Raw genomic sequence first — 21918 nt, 5'->3', positions numbered from 1 at the left:
ATATATGTAGATAGATACCAGAACATACCATCGATAGGAACCTTGAATTTCTGTATTTTAACCTATACTCGTTTTGGAATCGAATAGCTGCGGCCAGGCATGTATTTTCAGTCCGTGACTCATGGGCCAAGATGAAGAGGAGTAAGGCATCCCTTTGCATTTTCCGCAAGTCAATCAACAGTGGCAACAGAGTGAGCTGGCTGACATCTAATACAGCAGCCACCTCAGCGCTCCTCTACTCAGTGCTGTGACAATGACAGCAGTCAGGAGCGAAATGTAACCCTGACTGCCGTTAAATATATTGCCAAGACAAAGATGTGGAAGCAGTGATTGCAGCGGGCAGTGCCGGCTGGAGTGGGGCCGAACTTGTCACAGACTGTTAACTAAGACGCTGAAGACTGAACCTAGGACCAGTGCACAAAGACAAATAATAGAGAATACGTCAGCAAGTAGGTACTGATTCACAAAAGAATGCAAATAGGAAATGATTGCCATTCATAAGATACTGTATGTATTCTTATTAGTGTGTACTGGGTGTAAAATTATATTATCATCATTATTAAGGTGAATATAGGTAAATAAAAATGTACAGTATGCAAACATTCGTTTTATGCGTATATTGAATGTATGTATGCAGTGCATATGAATTGTGTGTAAATGGATGTGCTTGTGATGCGTGAAGGTATGCATGCAGCCATACTTAATCTATATTCAATGTATGTTCTATACAATTTTATAATTAGTGCTTGCTTCCACTCAAATACAGCTACACTGCATATATAGGAGAATTTACATATGTCATCTGTGATTTCCTTCTGTGTGCCAGTACATTACAGTGTGTGATGCACATTCAGTTTCAGTGAGGCCTGGAGTTATGTATAGACTCTGTGTAATGGCGCTCTGTACATGAAAGCCTGACAGCTCTTAATAGGGCTTCCACGGATAGACTTCACACAGGACACTCTTCTTAGTAGATCCCAGGAGAACCTTGGCCTTCACTCTTTAACCCTTTTATAGGGATCTGGACTTACGTAGGGCACCTGAGTTATGTCTACAGAATGCCCGCTGGCCAGTGAACTGAGCTGGCAGACAAGGGTCATATTAGCCGGATCAAAGCACGAAAGGCAGTAACAGGACAAAACAGGAGACTGACACAAAATCAGGAGGTATCCAAAGTCAAAACTAAGAGGACAGAGTCAGGTAGAATCGTAAGGCAGAGAAAGGGTCAAGTCAGCCCAGGGTCAGAAACAGAATATAGAAAGCAGAAATGAAGGGTATCAATCAGGGTCAGAATAAACCTGTAACTAGCAACTAGGAACAAGCTGCAGAGGTTTAACCCCTTAATGACTACCAATACGACTTAAAACTGACCTACGATATAAGAGACTAGCATCCTTAGACAGGTGACAATCCAGCAGCTGTACACTATAGCTGACAACTTGCTGCATCCACCACAATCAGTGTTGGCACCGACCATGGCCATTCAACTCCAATAGTCACTACAGCATCTAGATGGTTAACAGAGTGTAGGGGCTATCTCTGTAACCCCATCGGCACCCTGAGATCTTGATCTTGCGGTCCTGATGTTTGCCATGGGTATTCATGGCCAAATAACGACCCTAAAGTCTTCCGGCTCTAGTGGCCTGTTCAGAAGTTAGAAACATTTAGGTGGTAAAAATACATTTTTTCATACCTGTCATGTCACTTTGCATTAATTTCTGAAAAGCACCTGAAGGGTTAATAAACTACCTGAAAGCCATTTTGAATACGTTGAGGGGTGTTGTTTTTAAAATGGTATCACTTTTGTGGGTTTACAACATATAGGACCCCCAAAGTCACTTCAAAACTGAACAGGTCCCTAAAAAATATAAGTTTTGTAAATTTCCTTTAAAAAAAATGAAAAATACTGCTACATTTTTAAATCTTCTAAAATGCTAACAAAATAAAACAACATGTTACAAATGGTGCTGATGTAACGCAGACATGAGGGAAATGTTATTTAGTAATGTTTTTGTGTGGTATGACTATTGGGATTAAAGGGATAGTCATTCAAAGTTAAAAAAATTCTAATTTTTCTTACATTTTTGTCACATTTCTGATATTTTTATAAATAAACACAAAACATATCAACCTAAATTTACCATTATCATAAAGGTATAATGTGTCATGAAAAAAACAGTCTCAAAATCAATGGGATGTGTTGAAGTATTCCAGAGTTATTACTACATAAAGTGAAACATGTCAGATTTAAAAAATTTGGCCTGGTCATTAAGGGGTTAAAGAGAATGTGGCCCTGTCCATGGCTAACATCAAAGAATTAATTACATCAAATGATATCAAGGTAACAATCTACAAGCTCCCTTCCTATTCGGCACCACAAGTCCCAGCAAAACTAACAATTAAAGGGGTTGTCCGGTCTAAAACGACAAGTCTGTAGTCACAATGTGTGACTGCATACTTGTGAATCCTCACAATACATGCACTGCGCGCTGTGAGGATTCTCCGGGGTCAACGCCAGGAATGATCGTCACATGACCACGAGTATGCAATATGCATGCTTCTAGCAACAATCCGACTAGACTGTTTCTGGCCTCGTGCAATACACTTGGACTGAGAAAAAGTCTAGTCGGAATGTGGCTGGGAGTATGCATATTGCATACTCATGGTCACGTGACTGCCTTGTGTTGCCCTGCATAGTCCACAATGAAGCTGCTGCACAGAGGCTGGAGTAGCAGGGGTGAGTTCAGATGCAGATGTAATAAACTGGATGTAAGAACTTGTGTATCCTGCAAACTAGAGTATTATTTAAAGTGTCATTGGCAGAAGGGCTTACAATCTAATTTTCAAGCATCACACACGCTGTAAAGAAAGAGTGGTGATTATGGAGTCTTTGCATATACCCTATACGGGGCTACTCCACTGTATACACCTCCAATGCAATTCTCACTGTAATGCATCTCTAGTTACTTCCTTGGTGACTGTAGACAACGCAGCCTCCTATCTCTGATACATTCTGCATACATAAGGCCCTGTATACATACACTAATTCTTAGATGGCTCATACAATCATAACCTATGTTCATATTATACAGTTTGCTGCAATAACACATACAATGACAGTGTATAATTAATCACAGCATTCCCTTTTGTTGGATTATCATTTATGTAGGTTTACCAATACCCTCACATTAGTATAAGAATACAGCACTATCCCCTTCTATGTAAAAATGGAGCAAAAAAATTGGTATTGCAGCAAATGACCTGACAGTCTCAACAAATGATGATGAATTGTAACACTGTCATCCTCTCTGCAGTTGCAAGACATGTAGTTTAATATCATTTTTTTCCCGCAGGACAGGGGAAAAATTATTTTACTCAAACATGCATTTTATATATTACAATATACAGCAATATATGAGCTTGTAACTCTCATTCTGGACCTCCAAAATATACACTGCTTGTAATGATTTAATCTGCATTTACTAAATGCACCATAGGGGCGGTCCATGCAGCTCCTATAGAAGGAAGAAGCTCCAGCTGATCTCCTGAACTTTGCTATTGGTTGGCAGGAACACATGGAGCATAGTCACATGGGTATAGCAGTCGCCAACTTGACAACTGCGGCACTCTTCAGCTATAGTGTAGTGCGCCATTCACTCAAAGTCAATGAACCCACGCTCCTAATGCAGCAGACGGCAGTGGCTGCTAAACCTGTACTTCATTGGAACTTACCTGGGTATTTTCAAGTCTAGAAGTTATCCCCTATCTGGCTGGGACCTCAACTGATCCCGAGAATAGGGTTCTGAAGACCTCCACTGGGACTGTTTATTCGGAAATCAATTCTTTACATCCTCAATAATATTAAAAAGAGAACTTCCAGTAGTGCAATTTGTATACTTTTTAAAGGGAATCTGTCACCAGGTTTTTGCTCTCTCATCTGAGAACAGCATAATGTAGGAAAAGAGACCCTGATTTCAATGATGTATCACATAGTTTACTGGGTCCAGCAGTTGTGACACAATCCGAGTTCTTAGATATAGCATAGCTACACACCAGGCTCTCTATGTACATTGTCTATAGACAGTGAGCTGCTTATCAAAGGAGGGGGCGGAGTCAGACTGCTTAAAAGGCAGCTAGTCACAGCAATGGTCATGTCCTAGTGATAAAACCTTTACTTTAAGTAAACAGCAGCACACAGCCTGGTAAGGGACATATCTCTGAAATCTGTGTTTCAACTCCTACCTCATGCTGTCCTCACAGTACATAGAAAAAATCTGCTGACAGATTCACTTTAAATCACATTCTGGAGCTTTAAAGGGGGTTGTCTGGTCTTGTGGTGAAAGTCGGCAGTCAATCTATGTGACAGCAGAATTCTGAATCCTTGCAGCACGAGCACTGCATGATGTCAGGGTTCTTTGGTGCTGCCAGTGAGAGCGGGCAGTCACGTGACAGTAATTATACCATTTGCATACGTGCAGGCACGTGACGACTAGACGTGCTCGGCCTCGCTCAATACAAGTGAAGTGAGCAAAGCACAGTACATCTAGTCGGAATGTGGCCGGGAGTATGCAAATTGCATACATGCGCTTACGCAACTGCCCGGTCTCCGCAGCGACACCAGAGAATCCAGTGTGCCGCTGTCACGTAGAGTGAGCTCAGACTTTCACTACAAGACTGGACAACCCCTTTTAGGCTAAGTTCCCACAATGAGTATTTTGTGGTTTTTTTTCGGCTGCGTGTTTTCATGCACAAAAATGCCATTTCCACCAAAGTGTATGGGATTATATAGGAATCTCATGCCCACTGTGCTTGTATCCGTCTTGGGGTCTGGATTCTGAAATCTGCAACATGTCAATTTCTCTTGCAGCAAATTTGCGTTTTGTTTGCAAATTTTTCCCATACACTTGAATTAGATGTGGAAAATCTACAGATAAAAATGCATGTAATCTGCACCACTTAATCAATAAAGTTGTATCAAAGCTAGGTAACTCGGTAAACAAATAAAATAGTTTTTTTTAAAAGATTACATACGAACAAGAGACAAAATCTGAAGCTGGATAAATGCGCATGCAAAAAAACTAAAAATATGATTTAAAAAATGCAAATAACCTTAAGCAGCTAATTGGTACAGAAACGCACCAAGTACTCATTATGGGAACTTAGCCTTAGGCCGGGGTAGATTCTCTCATGCAAGAGAATTGGGCAGAATATGTAAATGACATTCCTATTAAACTCTGCTCAGAGATTGATAGGCGTGTCAGCTTAGTGTGATCCGATTCGGACTGCACTCAGATGTCATCCGAGTGCAGTCTGATGTTTTCAACGCACCCATAGACTTGAATGGGAGCACGTGGTCTGATTTGCGGTATGAAAAAAAAACAGATCAGCACTGCCCCATAGTATAGCATAACAATGGTCTGAGAGCTATCCGATAAAACATCAGATAGTACTCGTCCGATGTATACGCTAGTGTGAGCAAGCCCTTAAAGGGATTAAAGTGGACATTTTCATCTTTACTAATGCATGGATTTCAGGCTGAAAATTATTTTTGCATTTAGGTTTAATTAAAAAAATTGCATAGTTTGTCTTTTACAGGCTTTTTGTATCTTTGATGTGGTCCATGGCCATAAATCTGCTGAGAAGAGCTCAGCAAAAAAAAACAGATAAAGAGTTACAAACTACTGTAATATGTCAAATCAAGCTCACTGATAGATTCTCACTTAACTCACTTTACAGCTAGCAAACTTGTTACTGAATCCCAATTGTAAAAATTGATTTTTTTTTATCCCAAGATACATTCATTTAAGTAAAAAGAAAACTGTCCCCAAAGTATGACAACCCCTTTAAGCATTTTTTTTGTCTTTAAGCTGCACTTCAAGAAAACCTATACAATTCGTAAGTGGATTATCCCTATGTAATTGGTATACCACCCTGCTTCTGCAGTTTCCTGTCCAAAGCTGCTGTCTATTTTGGTTTATAGACAGAAATCGATCAGCATCCCCTCTTCTAACTAACTGAAACTAGTTGCTTTCCAACCCACTGCACAGAGAGGCTGGCAGGCAGTTTCATTGATCACAGAGCACTGCATGCTGGGACATTAGTCAAAAATCCCACAACACTCAGCCAGAAGCCAGATAGATTTCTCTGTGCCTGTAGAGTATGCCCAGCTTCCATATATACTCCTGCACTTGTAGTAAGTGACACCTGTATGATTGGTGAATTCTTTTAGCTTCTAATTTTGCAACAAAGGAAAAATACAGCAATTCTTCTAATTTTGCAACACAGGAAAAAGTATGCATTTTTCAGCAACATTACAAAACAGGCAGAATATATTTAAAGGGGTTGTCTGTCCGGGCCACAGGTAGGTAATTACTTAACTGTTGAAGCCCGTGCCATTACTGTGTGGCCCTTCTGCTGATCCTTGATGGTCTTTGTTTCCAGGGTCAAAGCATTGAAATTTCATCTATAACATGAGACTGCTGCATTCAATGGCATTCAATGGGCGTCTGGGCGCAGCAGCACATCGGCGCAGCAGCACATCACCACTAAGTCTAGCCATTGACTGCAGAAATCAGGTGTTGTAGACAGGTCATCACTGCTGTTTGGAAAAAAAAAAACAACTTTAAAGGAAAGACTTTAAAAACTTTGTCCCATGAAAAAGTAGATTTTTACAGCTGTATCCAGGCCTTTTTTTTACTATGGGCCTAAAAACTAACAGGCAAGTAGTTGCTAACTACCTGTCTCTTTTACCAGGCGCCGATGCAAAATGGTCATTAACCGCTTCTGCTGACAATTCAGCTGTTTCATGTCTACAGAGTAGCTGTTCCTCTTCCGGTCTGCTCTGTTGATGAGGTGTGACTGCTGACGTCACGCTGATTGACAACCAGCTCCCCACAGTTAGGCTGCAAGGAGCCGGCTGTCAATCAGCATGACATCGGCAGTCACACCCCGTCAACATAGCAGAGAGGAAGAGAAGACGCTGCCCTGCTGATGTGACGTCAGAGGAAACTGCTGAATTTCCGGCAGAGATCGGCACCGGGTACAACAGGCAGGTAGTTCGCAACTAACTGTCATTAGTTCTTAAGCCCATAGTAAAAAAAAAAAATAAGTTCTGGATGACCTCTTTAATCAATAGATCTTGGAATAATAACAAGCTCTACAATTGTATTTGTTAACAAATGATCCGGAACTGTACTGTCTGTATACTCTTTTGCTTCCCCTCCCTGCCCAGGAGATGTGGTATGATCAGACCATGTTCCTGTACGGTCAGACACAGCCATTACACAGTACATAGCAGGGGCACATTTATAAGATTATCTCAGCACAGGAACATTTTATTATTATTCCAAGATCTATTGATTACAATGTCCTTTTTTTGTGGGACAACCCCTTTAAGGACTATCTTTGTGGATTCTGCCACAAGATGAATTTTTTATTTTTTGGACAGAGTGATGCCTTAAAATAATGTAACTGATTTATTTGTAGTCCTATGGATAACCATAATTGACAGACTAAGATACTTTGATGAGTGGTACCAAATGGAACATTTAGGGTTGTTACATTGACACCAAAGCACCGCATCATCTGCATATCTAATCTATAATGATGACAGCACAAAATGGGGAAAATTTAGAATAACAATAATTAAAAGTTGTTTTACTATATTCCATTATTTTTAGAAAAAGTAATTTCCTAAAAGGACTTAATCGCCTAATTGAGAGTGAAGATATCTTTTCCTTATCCACTGTATTCTTCTGTTCAATTCACCTGTAACCCTGTATGCATGCATAACTAACGGCGCCAGTATACTGTACGATTATTCTGAACAAGTGTTCCTAGGATCACTCATTTCACAATAATATTTCAGTGTAAACAGGCTGCCGATCACCAGATGAACAAAGCAAATCGCTTGTTCGTAGGGTGAAATGATTTTTAAGCTTGTTTAAAGATCATCGTTCTCAGCAGCACATCGTCCTGTGTAAACAGGATTCGTGCTGCCGAGAACAATGACAGCCTTTGCACACTAAAAAATCTATTGCATATCTTTCCGTGCACATTGTTTATTGTGGTCTGCCTGTGTAAGTATAACTATAAAACTAGTTGACAAATGGCTATTTAACCAGTAGACAGTGAGTTATAGTGCAAAGGTAGTGATATGCATTTCAAACAATGATGAGATTTGGCCACTGCTGTCCTCTTCATTGTCCCTTGTGCCTGTGTAATCAGCAACACTCAGATAGGCCGTCAAGTAATGGCTCGTATAATTTATTTGTAATTTGGTTTTACTTATCGTGAGATTAAAGACCAGCTTTAACCGAGGTTCACAAAAAGCTATTGTCCAAACAAAAATAAATACTGAAGGCTAATGCCTGCACAGACAACACGTTGGCTGATAAAAGCCAAAAATGGAGAATGAATCCTATTGGCTATTCATCCCTGCTATTGTTATAGGGACACAGGAAATTCAGATATAGGATATCAGGAGTTGTATATTAGTGTTACCAAGCAAAAGAGCTATTCGCTACCAGAGACTTAAGTCTGCCCCCTACATACATGCACACACTAGATAAAAAGAATACATATAAATGGCAAACAGACACAGTATATAAAGATAAATGAAAAAAGATAGCAAATGTTGCATACACAGCGTGGCATAGAAACGAATAAACCTGGAGTGGTTGTGCCAGAGTTGTCATCTATAACAAGCTTTTTGGACTATAAATTGTATTTTTCTTGCCAATTATGTTATCATTTTTTGGCTCAAATCGCAACCTTGTAGTATGAACAAGCTAAATAAACAATGCTTACAGATATAAAACATAAATATTTAATATCCTTTTTTTACAGTCAGATTTCCTCTTAATCTCCACTTTTGTGAGTCAGCTTAACGTATAGGCAGTATACAGCTTTGTGCGCCATGCCACCGCACCTATGTGGCAGCCCTGTTACTAATGATGAGGTTGCAGGGCAAAAACTGTCCTGCCACTGTTCTCCTATAATATTGGGACATTCCTATTTATAAACACACAAAAAAAAATTGCCCCCTTTTAGATGATCCTTCTTAGTGAATATTTAACTAAGTAGTTTCTGCTTATTTGAATTATCAAGGAATCTAACCTGAAAAAGTAACTGCTGACTTATAGAGATGCCCTGAGAATCTGGGGAAGTTTGAAAAATCTCTAATAAGGAAAATGTTGTAGGAAAATGACCTATTGTTAAAATCCAGTTATTGTGTTATATGTATTTTTATAAAAAAACAAACATTTTTTTCATATCACAATCTTTATTAAAAACTAAAATGAGTAAATTAGCAATTTCCAACGGAGCTATTTTAGATTCATACTTGCTGTCCTTTCAGGAAGAGTTTGCAGCAGTTTCCTTATCATCAGAGGCAGGATTACAATGATTGGTAACATTGTTATCCACAGCTGATAACATAGCATCCACCCATCACAACAGGTGAAGCCATAACTTCCCCTGCTCCTCCTTCCTTCTCAAAGCTCCTTGCACTGGTTCATTAGCTGCTCCAGTACAATAGATATGGGTCTATTAATTGGAGTTAATACACATTAACATTGCCAAAATGTTCTAAAAAATACATTTAAAGAGGTTGTCCACTATCCTAATTCAGTTACTGGTTTTGCAATAAATGCTTAAAGGGGTTTTCCCACAAGCAAAAGTTCATTTTAATAATTCTCTGTGTCCGACCGTGTACGGAACATACCACATCTCCTGGGCCGGGGAGGAAGCAAAAGACTATACAGACATTAAAGCAGGGGATTCATTTTGTGGTGTAAAACATTTCCCTGCCTGTTTTTAAACAATATTTTACCTCACAAAATGAATCTTCTGCGATCCCCTGCTGTAATGTCTGTATACTCTTTTGCTTCCTCTCCTGCCCAGGAGATGTGGTATGTTCCGTACACGGTCAGACACAGACAATTATTAAACTGAACTTTAGTTAGTGGGAAAACCCCTTTAAGACTAATACCACTTCAGGTCCCCTTTCTGCCAAGTTTCATGTTGTTTTATGCGTGTCTGCCTCACTTCCTGTGCCCTAGGACTAGCTCTGATGTCATAGCGATTGCTTGCTCGGTCCCTTCCTTACTACATTTCCCATCATTCCTTAGGCTACAAGCCAGCAGTGAGAGCAGACCTGTCATTTTGTCTAAACCCTCCTCCCCCAGAGTTACGCACAGGCCCAGCACGATCTCATCTATAGGACACTGCATGGAATAGAAATAAGGCACAAAGCACCAGAACACCAGCCGTGACAATAAAGATTATCCCCTAGTCCCTCTCACTGACATGTATGATGGGATGGATCAATGGATGATAGATAGGAAGAGCTCTGAATGTATCCACCCCTATAACACTAATACACACGTTCACATCAGGAGGTGAGCAGTGCAGATGATGTCGCTTCCTCCCTTACCTGCTGGGAGGCGACATGATTAGGACATGTGAACAATACCTACTGATAGAACACATGTTCTGGCCGGTAAGTAGTGGACACAATGTCATCGGCACTGCTCAGCTCCCACAAGGGAGATTCATGGGCTTGCAACAAAAAATACATTTTTGGAGATAGGTATATCGTGACTGTAATAGGTTTCAGTCAGGTTGTAACCCCATTAACAATCACTAAATGTAAAAAAGCGATGTTGCACAGTGGTGTAACCTTAAATATAATTATAATGTCCCATTTCACCGGACCTCTGTATACTGTACATGTATACACTGCTATAATGTGGCATCCATAGCGATGTCTCATCACGACTATGATTACCATCTGCACCATTTATGATGCTTGTGATTTATTATTCCACAAATTTCATCCAGTCTTTTTTTCGATCTCTTTTTCTATTAAGGAGAAATTAATAATGATTTTTGATAAGGTTGGAGTCCACAATCTTTCAATTCACTTTTGAAATGTTTTGTTACTTCCTGAATACATTTTTCTTGTGTCCTTAGATACATTTGACAGGCTGACCTCATCTCCTGGGATGATTTGCAGCTGACCTAAGACTTGGAGATAATGGGGAACATAAAAAACTAGAGGAAATATGGGGTTATGGATTAAATGTACTTCTTGTGTCAGCTGAAGTTCTGAGTAAAAAATATTGGCATTCCTAAATATATGAACTCATGTGTTCACTAAAGAAAGGTTTGCCTTTTTTAATTCTTCCTTTATGCAAGAAATATTACAAGCTAAAATTGAATGCAGACTATATACTATACTATACTATACTATATTGCACAACTTACAATTTTATATTGTTGAAAGCCGGTTGCTGTAAATTATCCCAAAATACTTGAATTCAATGGATAAGCAAATACATGTCCATAAATGCTTTCGTTTGCTACATATCTATGCAGTAACACACATTACAGCTTTGTGTATACACTTGTATATGTATGTGTATATTTAAAAAGGTTGTCCACTACTTTATCAATGTTGACATATTCTTAGGATGGATCATCAATGTCTGATCAGTCGGAGTCCGACACCCAACACCCCCAATGATCAGCAGGCGGCAGCCAGCTGGAAATGCTCAATTGCGGAGCTGCTCTGTCTTCTGATAGTGGCCATGGCAGGGTACTGCATATCCGCCACTTATTCAAATTAATAGGAGGAGGGTGTGCTGTACCTGGCCGCAGCCACTATCAGAAGACGGAAGAGCTCTGCATTTGAGCAGTTCCGGTCAGCAGCTCCCGCCTCCGACATCGAGAACAGCTTATCGGAGGGGAGTGCCGGGTGTCGGACTCCAACTAATCAGACATCGATGACCTGCCCTAAGGATAGGTCATCAACGATAAAGTAGTGGACAACCTCTTTAAGGAGGCCGTCTAGGACTTTTTTCAACTATGTGCCTAAAAACTAACAGGCAGGTTGTTGCTAACTACCTGCCTGTTGTGCCCGGTGCCGGGTCAGAGCAGTCACAGACCGCTCCTCCCAGCCATTCAGCTGCTCCACATCAACAGAGCCACTCTTCTTCTTCCAGGCTACTCTATTAATAGGCCACAGTTAGGCAGCGGGGAGTCAGCTGTCAATCAGCAATACTTCGACAGTCATCCCCTATCAACAGAGCAGAGAGGAAGAGAAGTCGCTGCCCTGTGGACGTGACATTGCCAGAAGAAGCAGAATCTCCGGCACAGATCGGAGCTGGACACAACAGGCAGGGAGTGTAAATGCTAAGCTCTAACTGTTTGGCTCGCTTGTAAAACTGTAGTCTAGTTCTCTATAATTTAATACAACACAACATGCCTGTCATTGTAGATCATTACTATTTGGGGGACACAAAGCAAATATATTAATCTAGTTCATTAAACCTATTCTTTGGACATCATGTTTAAGTCCTCTATTTTATTCCTCTTACCTAAATGTTAAATCATAATGATTTGTTTCACTCCGCAGCACTAAAAGCTTTCCTCTTCAACACCATAATACCCTAGGCCACATAAGTGTTAAGTCATTTTCTGCTATTGTGGGAGAGTTTGAGAATAACTGATAAAAAAAAATATCGTTACTTGCTGATATAATGTTTCCATTGTGACCCGAAATGATTGTGGTTTCAGCGCAAACAGAATTATAATAATCCATAACTGCTCATCCTGATCAACAATAGTAAATGTAGACTGCATTATTAACACCAACTAACCAAAGGAGAATCATATAAATTATTTGATATTGTCAGTGGCAGTGACCACTATAATAAAGCATCGGGATGACAGCCATGTTCAATCGTAATGCATCATAGCTAACACAACTGCTGAATCCAATCAATGCACCATGGTGAAATAATGCTGAGGAACCCAAATATTTGTAGAATGTTGCCGAATAGAAATATACATAATAAATATAATAGACACGCACAGTATATAGGCTCAGTTGACCATGCATTCAGATTACCTTTAAATGCTTTCAGCAGGTGTACTTGCAAAGTGTAAATTACACAATATATTGTTCAATAGAAAAAAAAAACATTGTGCTTGCTACATAGCAATGTTCAGCTTTTATGTCAGCTATTAAGTAAAGTCCCAGAAGGGTATTTTCCATGTTTTACACTGACATCTATCAGCCAGAGCTGGGGATTCCTGGCTCTCTTCAGCACCACACCATCTGAACAGCTCCCTACAGCCTATTGCCCATTGCAGATGCAAAAATAAGCTTAGTACAGTATGTGATGTACCATTATTTTATAAACAACAAGCTTCTATATAATAAAGTTGAATATCGTTTTCACATGTTTTCCATTTGTGTCCTCTGTTACATTTCACCAAAATCCCATGCTGAATAAACCACCAATAGCAAAACTAATATCAATCCATGCTGCACATTCTGAGCTGTTTTACCCTCACTGGTTGGTTAGGGAAAATATATCTGTTTAATGCACAAGTTCATTAACATGCAAAGAAATATTGTACAGTACAGTGATACTCTATGACTACATAACACATCGAGCCACCATAAAACTAAAACTACTAAACACCTATTCCATACAGTGTCCAAAACACTAGACCAAAGTAGGGCATTATATACTGTCACAAACTGTTTCCTGGATGGCTATCTGATAAAACAGAAAATGACTTGGCTATTATAAAACAATATAAAAATACTAGTTCTACCAGAGGCAAGACCTCCATCTATCATAAAACCCATCATTGTATATATTCACACACAGTTTGTTGTTGGTAACTTTGGAAACAATAAAGGGATTATCCAGCATTTCAAAACTGATGGCCTATCCTCCAAGGGGTTATCAGGACTATATAAATTTTTTTACTGTGGGCCTAAGAACTAACAGGCAGGTAGTTGCTAACTATCTTCCGAGTGCAGATCTCTGCCGGCACTGACCACTCCTGTCGACGATTCTGTGTCTTCCACTGACGTCACGTTGACAGAGCAGCAGCTTCTCTTCTGCTCTGCTTGGTTGAGGGTTCATGACTGCCGATGTCATGCTGATTGACAGTCGGCTCCTAGCTGCATAATTGCAGTGAGCCAGCTGTCAATCAGCATGACGTCAACAGTCATGCCGTGTCAACAGAACAGCCCGGAAGAAGAAGAGCTACTCTGTTGACAATGAGCTGCTGAATTGCAAGCAGGAGCTGTCAGTAACCGCTATGAGCTGGTGCCGGATAGAACAGGGAGGTATCTGGTAATTAGGCCTACCTACCTGTTAGTTTATTTGTCTTATAGTAAAGAAAAATTTAGTTCTGGATAACTCCTTTTAAAACAATATTAGATCAGTGGGGTTGCAACTCTAGCCATCCCTTGCCAATCAGCTGGTTGAAGAGGCCATCGAGCTTGCCTGAGCTTTGCCACCTCTTTCAGTCTGGTTTATACTTGCTAACACCATTCTTTTCACTTGAGTGGTTCTAAGTGAATGGCACATGAGAAAATAGTGCAATACTTTGCACCATCACTAAGAAAAATACACCACAGTTAAAAACGAGCCTATGTAAATATTGAAAAGGTCGGCTAATTGAAAGAATATTGAGAGTCAGACCCCCACCAATGTAATATTTACAATAGGCTATAAATCTTACAAATCTGGGTCACCCCTTTAACAAATCAACTTAGATAAGGCCATTTATCCCAATACACCATTCGGCACCCATTTGGATCACATAAAGCATCCATCGCCAGCTAGACCTTCACAGCATGAGAATACAATATTTAAAAACGTAACTTTTACTCAGGGCTTTAAAAACATCCTATAAAACCATTTCCTACATTATAAACATGTATCATTTGTGTTGTGAATATATTAATACTGACAGCATATCAGTGAAAACAAACCTAGACTTAGAACAGTCTTTCCTCGACAGGGTCCATTCAGGGTAAGACGTTGCTAGTATTCCCCTGGACACTTCTTATACGGGGTTTCAGCTTTAACCAAGGGGCTTTGGTGGGTAAGGGCACTAAAAGATGCTAGAAAAGAATCCCACTGCATTTTATCCAGTCTTATCTGGGGGATGCATAAAGGGACGCGTGACCATAATCAGGTGAGTCAACTAAAAGCACAACTACACAGAAAAGAAAGTGGCCTAACCAGCGTGTGGCGCTCGGCAGGTAGAGAATTCAATTCATGTGTTGAATATCCACCCCTTCCTGTTTGTCCTCCTACATCATTTCTCAGGATACACCCAGAAGAGGGAGGATCGAGCCAGTACATGGTTAATCTGCATTAGTTGTTGATATTTAACAGATGGTTATAATGCACAATTCTCTAATGTAATGTCAGTATTCATAAGGAAGATTCAGACAGTTTTATAATTAAGCAAAAGTTGGATCAGAGTGTTTCCTACCAACATACGGATGTAGCAATCACCCAAGCAACTGCTATCATATTGAGATGGCGGCAGAGCGTATAGTGTTCTATACAAAGAGCCAGTGGCATAACTTGAAGCTCAAGGGCCCCAATGCAAACACTCCAATAGGACCCCCAATTATATTGCAAATCTTTAATAGTATAGTCTTTTCATATAAGCCAAAGGAACTTTTTGGGCCCCTTAGGTTCCAGTGCCTGGGTGCGATTGCAACCGCTGCACCTACTGTACTTATGTCGATGAAAATAGCATAGTGATGTGAAATACATGTCTATGATGTTTATATAGATACAGATTCCATTCCAAATAAAATGCAGTAAATCCTCTGAATTAAATGGAGCTGTTCAACAAGTCATATTTTCTGTCCTGTGTTGGTGTATGCATTAACCCTTTTTTCATTACATAATATACGACAGGTTAACTTAGGAGGTTTGCTTCTAAAATAAGTATCAAAGTTTCCAAAATTCGAAAAAGATGACTGCCTTCTTTAAAAAAATAGAAACAAACTTGTCCTTGAGTTGTTAAGGCTTGGCCCGATTTACTTAAATAAAGCTGGGCTGTAATACTAGGTAGAAGCAATGGACTGGTGTGATGCCATTTTTTAATAGATAAACCTAGAACAAATCAGTAGGAGGAAATCAGCAGTGCTCAGTGACTGAAATACTCAGGGAAGAAGTTGTGCTCAGATCTATTATACTAGCATTAATATTGACAAAATATTATGTCTGCTGGAACTCATGATACCCATATTTGAATGGAAAAATGTACAACTGATTAAAAAGCTAAGAGGTGGCTTGTATATGGTAAATATGGCACAAACGATAAGTTTCAGCAACTTAAAACTTTGTATATGGCTACTTTATGTAGACTAAATGAATCATCAGTAAATATAAATCAAACTGGTTGTACTAAGAATATCTAGTGCTAAATGAGCAGCAACGGGCCCTCAAATCTGTGATAAAATCTTGAATAGGCCTGAGTATGGAGAAGATAGTGCTCAGATCTATGACTCTAACTTTAAATACATGGTACACAACCAAATATGTCCAAGGGAACTTAAGATACCGGTATTAGACTAAGGACATGTGTAAACAGTAGAGAATAAAGTGGTGCCTGTTATATGGCAAAATCTAAAAGCTGAATCAAACCAAAAATGTAAATTTGGATGCTTTAATTGCACCCAAGCAATCTTGAATAGGCAAATGTACACCTAACCGGTTGTACTAGAAAAGCAGAATGTAAGAGGAGATCAGCAGCGCCCGGCCTTCACATCCTGAAGTGACCTGTGGAACAAGTGAAGCCCGGATTTATAACTTCAAATACAACATCTATGCCTGCTGAAACTAATGCTACACATATCTAATGGAAACATGACAAATATTCTTCCACCAAGAATTCACTTTTACAACTACTTTATGTTTTGTATCTGTTTGGGCTCCACCATTCTAATCACTGCTGATGACTATAAATAGGATGACCATGTATATATATAACGATATCTATATATTTGTCTCTATATACATGTACATATGTATATATGTATACCTCCTATAGTCTAACACTTTACATTTGGAAATAATGCTTATCAACTGCTGCAATTTGGATTGTTGGAGAAGGGTGACGTAATTAAATTGCCACTTAAGAGTTACATAGTAATAAATATTCTCACCATTTGACAGACATATAACTTGTTGAACTACTCCATTATTTGTCACACTTACCATTTCTTACCCACATTAACACTGCCAAATCTTCATATTAAAACCCAACATTACATTAATGCCCATGATACCCATTCTATATCAACAACCACAGCAGTTTACTGCAATTATCTGATGTTTGTTTTTTATTATTGTTTTTTATTCTAAAGGCAAAAGTTATGTTAAAATATTGTCTGCTCATAGTGTGAAGGTGATCTAATTTAGTGAATCTCCATTGCTTGTTCACTTGCTGTTTCAGACAAACTACTAAATCAGTTGTCATTCTCTACATAAATATCTCCTATTGATCCAAATATGACAATACAAAAAACTTATATATTGCATAAACTTTTCCATACTTTCTATAAGAATGACAGAGCTAATGAATAAATCATGTCAAACACTTCTATGAATACATAGAAGCATAGTATGAGCAACACAAACTCAGTAACTTACCACAACCTCTGCATAGCACCCTGCCAACATCCTTTTTCATATTCCTGCCAGTCTCCAGTGGTGGGAAGGATGTTCTGAAGATTGAGCTACTGTTGGTTGGATCCATGAAGAAAATATACCTGCTGTCCTCCTTCAGTTTTGCACAGCTGGAACCGAAATCCCCTTGCACTGTGATAATAGAGTCTTTCTCCAAGCCTGCAGATTTCACTGCCCAGACCTGATGCACCTTCACCAGGTAAGACTGTGGGATTCCAGGAGCCACAGAAGAAGATGGACCATCAAAGGTGGTGAAGTCAGAAAAGCCACTGAGTGTTATTGTGGCAGCAGTAGTAAAGCTGCCTGCAGAATGAGCTGTCCAACTGTTAGCAGTGGCTACCTGTTCTTGGGATGCAGTACTCACCACCGACACTGTCTGTTGCTTATCTATGGTTCCATTCACCTGCCCTTTAACCACCTGTCCTCTTCTCCTCCCAGAAGTAACCAAGTCCCCTTCCTCTGGCACCTTCCTCTTGCGCCCCTCTGGTGCCTGCTGTTGCTGCACTTTGCCCTCAATCACCACCCGAGAGCGTTGAGCCAGTTCCTGAACAGAGCCTGCACTTGGGGAAGAATAACATAGGGCTCCACCTGTACTTGAAGATAGCAGCCCACCACCTCCACCACCACCAGCAGCACCTGCTACAACAGCAGCCAGGAGTGCCCCTCCAGCTACCACTGCAGCAGGGAGAGGAGGAGCTGGAGAATGAGTAGATGCTGCAGCACCAGAGCCACCAGCACTACCAGGAGCACCGGTCACTGCAGCACCACCTGCTCCAGCACCTCCAGCAGAAGAAGATGAAGAAGAAGAGGAGGAGGCAGTCACTGCAGCCGAAGTCCATAGAAAAAACAGGAGTGCACCATAGCAACAACCCCAACAACAGGAGCAGCCACCACCTGCAAGACCAGAGCCTGGACCAGGCAGCAGGCAAGGTGCAAGACCAGCAGCCAGGGATGATGTGGAGGAGGAAGAAGAGGAGGATGTGCATTGCAATCTCATGGTAAGCTGTCTCTCCGGCGTCTTGGCTAGCAGTGTGTTACCCTCTGCACACACCTCACCCCCCAGCCTTGAGCTGGGGCTCCTGGGGAGATGGCAGGAGACCTGATTGAATGAAGGATGCCTTTTGGGAGGGGGAAGCAGAGGTTATTTCTTGGTGCAGCAACAAGAGGTTGATGGGGCGGAGGTTTTGCAGGACCCAGTAGACTTGAGGTTGGTAATGAGGAGAATGAGAAGAGCAGAAGGCTGGGGGGGTTGGCTGAATTGGGTTAGTACCTTTCCAACAAGCCCAGGAGAAAAATAGAGGCGAGAGAGCAAAAAATTCTGAGAGAAATCAGATGTAGGGTTTTGAGGGGAGATGATGCTGTAGCCAAGTCCTGACGCTTCTGCATGGAGGAGGAGAGCCAGAGTCTGTTGCTGAATGGTTTATGGAGACCAAACCTCCTGTGTGAAGTGAAGTGATGCTGCGGCTGAGGCTGCTGCTACAGACTGAGGCAGAGACACACACAGATACACACTTACACATACAGGAGACAGGGAGGAGGAGCAGCAGCCCTCAGGATTGCTTCCCTCAGCCATGTGTACGTCCAGGGCTGTTTACATTCAGCCTTTCACATTTGATTTCCACTCACTGTTCTTTTATTTTGCATCTAACAATAAATATTTCCTCTACATTGAGCATCATTAGGTTGTGTTTGCACACAAGAGGTTACACACTGCATAGTCCAGGCAGACAGCAGCATTACCTCATATTTTGGGGGCTGAAGTGCTCATTATCATGCAGAGATTTCCAGGATGGTGAGAAGATCCAGATTAAGGACCTTTTCAGGTTGATAACAGAAGAATAAATACAAAGTGCTCCATAGAGGAACTTTAAATGATAACTGTAGGAGATATTTCTGGGGGTTTGGTAATCTGCCCACCTGGGTTTGATGTACATATGACCGGCAGGCAGGGGTGTAACTATGGTGGCTTCAGGGGTTTTAGTCACACCCAGGTCCAAGCTTGCCAAACGTCCAGAAATTCCTGGACAGTCCAGGGCACTTTTTTCCCCTGTCCATAAAAAAATTGATGCGTCCATGATTTTTTTGAAGCTGATGAAACTTTTTATGACCGTATTTATCACCCTGAATGCAGCTGATGTCTTCCTTTAGGACTTATAGTCTGTAGACATGATTTATTATGGCTTTCTAATGTGTCTACTAAAAAAAAAGTTGGATGTCTGTGATTTTTTGAGAAGCTGTCTAGAAAAAATAAAAAATCAAGTTGGCAACCTTTCCCAAATCCTACAACTTAGAAGAGCCCAAAAGGTCCCATTTGACCCATATGAGGCCAAGACTAGTAAAGGTGATCTGTCATAAGGTTTTTGCCATCTAATTTGAGAGCAACATAATGTAGGGGGCGGGGCAGGGACCCTGATTTTAGCAATGTGTCATTTACTGGGCTGTTTGCTGTAGTTTTGATAAAATCACTGCTTTAATAGAAGATTGTCACTAGAGGACTGGTAAACTCAGCCATGTAATCCTCCTATTCTTGAGCTCTGTATAACCACACCCCAACCACTGATTGGCAGATTTCTGCCTATGTACAGTGTATATAGAAACCTGACAATCAGTGGTATGGGGGCAGGGTCATTCAGAGGACTGATGGATCTGTAGCAGATAAAACTGTGATTTTATCAAAACTGCAGTAGGCAGCCCTGTAAGTAATACATTGCTGGAATCAGGATATCTGCTCCTACGTCAGCAAACACCTGGTGACAGATTCCCTTTAAGGAGCTTTTCATGTTAAGAACGGAAGAAAAAACACAAAGTTCTCCATAGTGCAGAGGGACCTTAAAACATACATGATAATTGTGGTCAATGTTACTGGAGGTTTGGTAATCTGTAAATGTGAGTAAAATGTGCATGTGGCAGGCACTCAGGGGTGCAACTATGGTGGGTCCAGGTGTTACAGTCACACCTGGACTGTGAAGTTTAGAGGGGATCAAAAGGTCCCATATGAGACCAATACTGTCATTTACCCCTGATAGTTTAGGTCCTTATTGGCGACTTTGTATTGGAACCCAAAAGCTTCAAATTACACAATTGGAAGCACAATTCTATTTGATCACCTTTTAATATTTTCATATGATTCAGTGCTGCTCTTCCTCTGACTGGACCAGTACTAGGACTACCATTTACTATGTAGTGCTGGAAACATATAAATAAGTGGATTCCAAGTGCTACTGAAGGATCCCGGTAGACCGTTCTATGAACAGCTATTTTGGCACATAGCAACACACAACACGTTTCCACACTGCAGTGGTATCTTCATCAGACACAATAATACATAGCCAGGTTTTCACACTAAATATTCTAAGACTACAAAAACGGCACCAGGTGAAGTAAGAGTTAACAAAGAATAATCAAAGTAACAAATAGAAAAAGCTAAAATGATTGATAAAAAGAAGCAGCTTAAACAAACTGTGAGTGTCAGGATAAGTTCACACAACCGAATGCTGTCCATGAGAAAACTAACATCATAGGAATTCCACTAGGACCATTGTTATTCAGCTGAGCATTTCTTCCATGGAGCAGATCTGCACGTGAAAAAATCTCAGCATGCACAATCTCTTCCATATATGAGATCAGACTCGTCTGTTCAAGTCTATGGGTGAGCAGAAAAAAATTGGATCCAATACAGATCAACTGTATAGCATCTGGTTTTTACTTATACATTTTTCATTATTGACCTAGGAAATTGTATTTGGTCATGTACATTTTTAAATGTTGATATAAAAACAGATGCCACCCGGATGTTAAATGTGGACACACGGATGACAATATGAATGAAAATTTTCCACATTTTCTGGATGAAACTCAATTTTTTTTTATATAGTCTCATTGTGAGTGGACAATTGTGGAAAAGCTCTACCTATGAGAGTGGGTATGCCTCAGGGATATGCTCTTCTTTAGGGAAGTGTAACTTTGTCCTCGTTTAGGCAACTTGGAAACCAGATACAAATAAAATTGGTTATGCTGCTATCTGGGGAAAAAAAATCTCTGGAGTAATGTGCACCATTACTTTATTTAAAAGTGTAACTATCACTGCCCTGTTACTACCATTTTTATTTAGAAACATTGTTGTAATAAGGGATGAGTGGACCGGTGGAAGTTTGGGTTCTGGTACATGACCCAAATTGTATTCAAAAGTTTAGTTTAGATACCAGAGTTCTAACCGAACTTGATCCAGAACCTGAACCCCATTGAAAACAATGGGGACCCGAACTTTTGAGCTGGAAAATTCTCTCTCTCCTCCCAGACTTCCCCCGGAACTCTGAACATTGCAACGGACTTCTGGGAGAAGTCTGTGTTCGGAATTTAGCACTGGACACTAACTGTTGGGTATGAATGCCGA

The 21918-nt window shown here is 40.4% G+C and overlaps 1 protein-coding gene across 4 annotated transcripts in view; it reads right to left on the bottom strand.

The window, feature by feature from the left end:
- The window catches only part of NRG1 (neuregulin 1), a 1026251-nt gene extending 1007246 nt beyond the window's left edge, over positions 1 to 19005 (bottom strand). For 3 of the 4 annotated variants that reach the window (XM_073636959.1, XM_073636958.1, XM_073636960.1), the window contains exon 1: positions 17490 to 19005. In XM_073636959.1, coding sequence (XP_073493060.1) covers positions 17490 to 18522 — 1033 coding nt within the window. In that variant the 5' untranslated portion in view covers positions 18523 to 19005. The remainder of the gene's footprint in view (positions 1 to 17489) is intronic. The other variant, XM_073636957.1, reaches the window with a different exon arrangement.
- Positions 19006 to 21918: the final 2913 nt, after the last annotated feature.

Source organism: Phyllobates terribilis, unplaced genomic scaffold (assembly GCF_046119375.1).
Source record: "Phyllobates terribilis strain yellow unplaced genomic scaffold, ASM4611937v1 Scaffold_1__5_contigs__length_1240528914, whole genome shotgun sequence".
Taxonomy (NCBI): domain Eukaryota; kingdom Metazoa; phylum Chordata; class Amphibia; order Anura; family Dendrobatidae; genus Phyllobates; species Phyllobates terribilis.
Note: the sequence above shows the minus strand (reverse complement) of the source record. Positions and strands in the feature narration are given on the sequence as shown.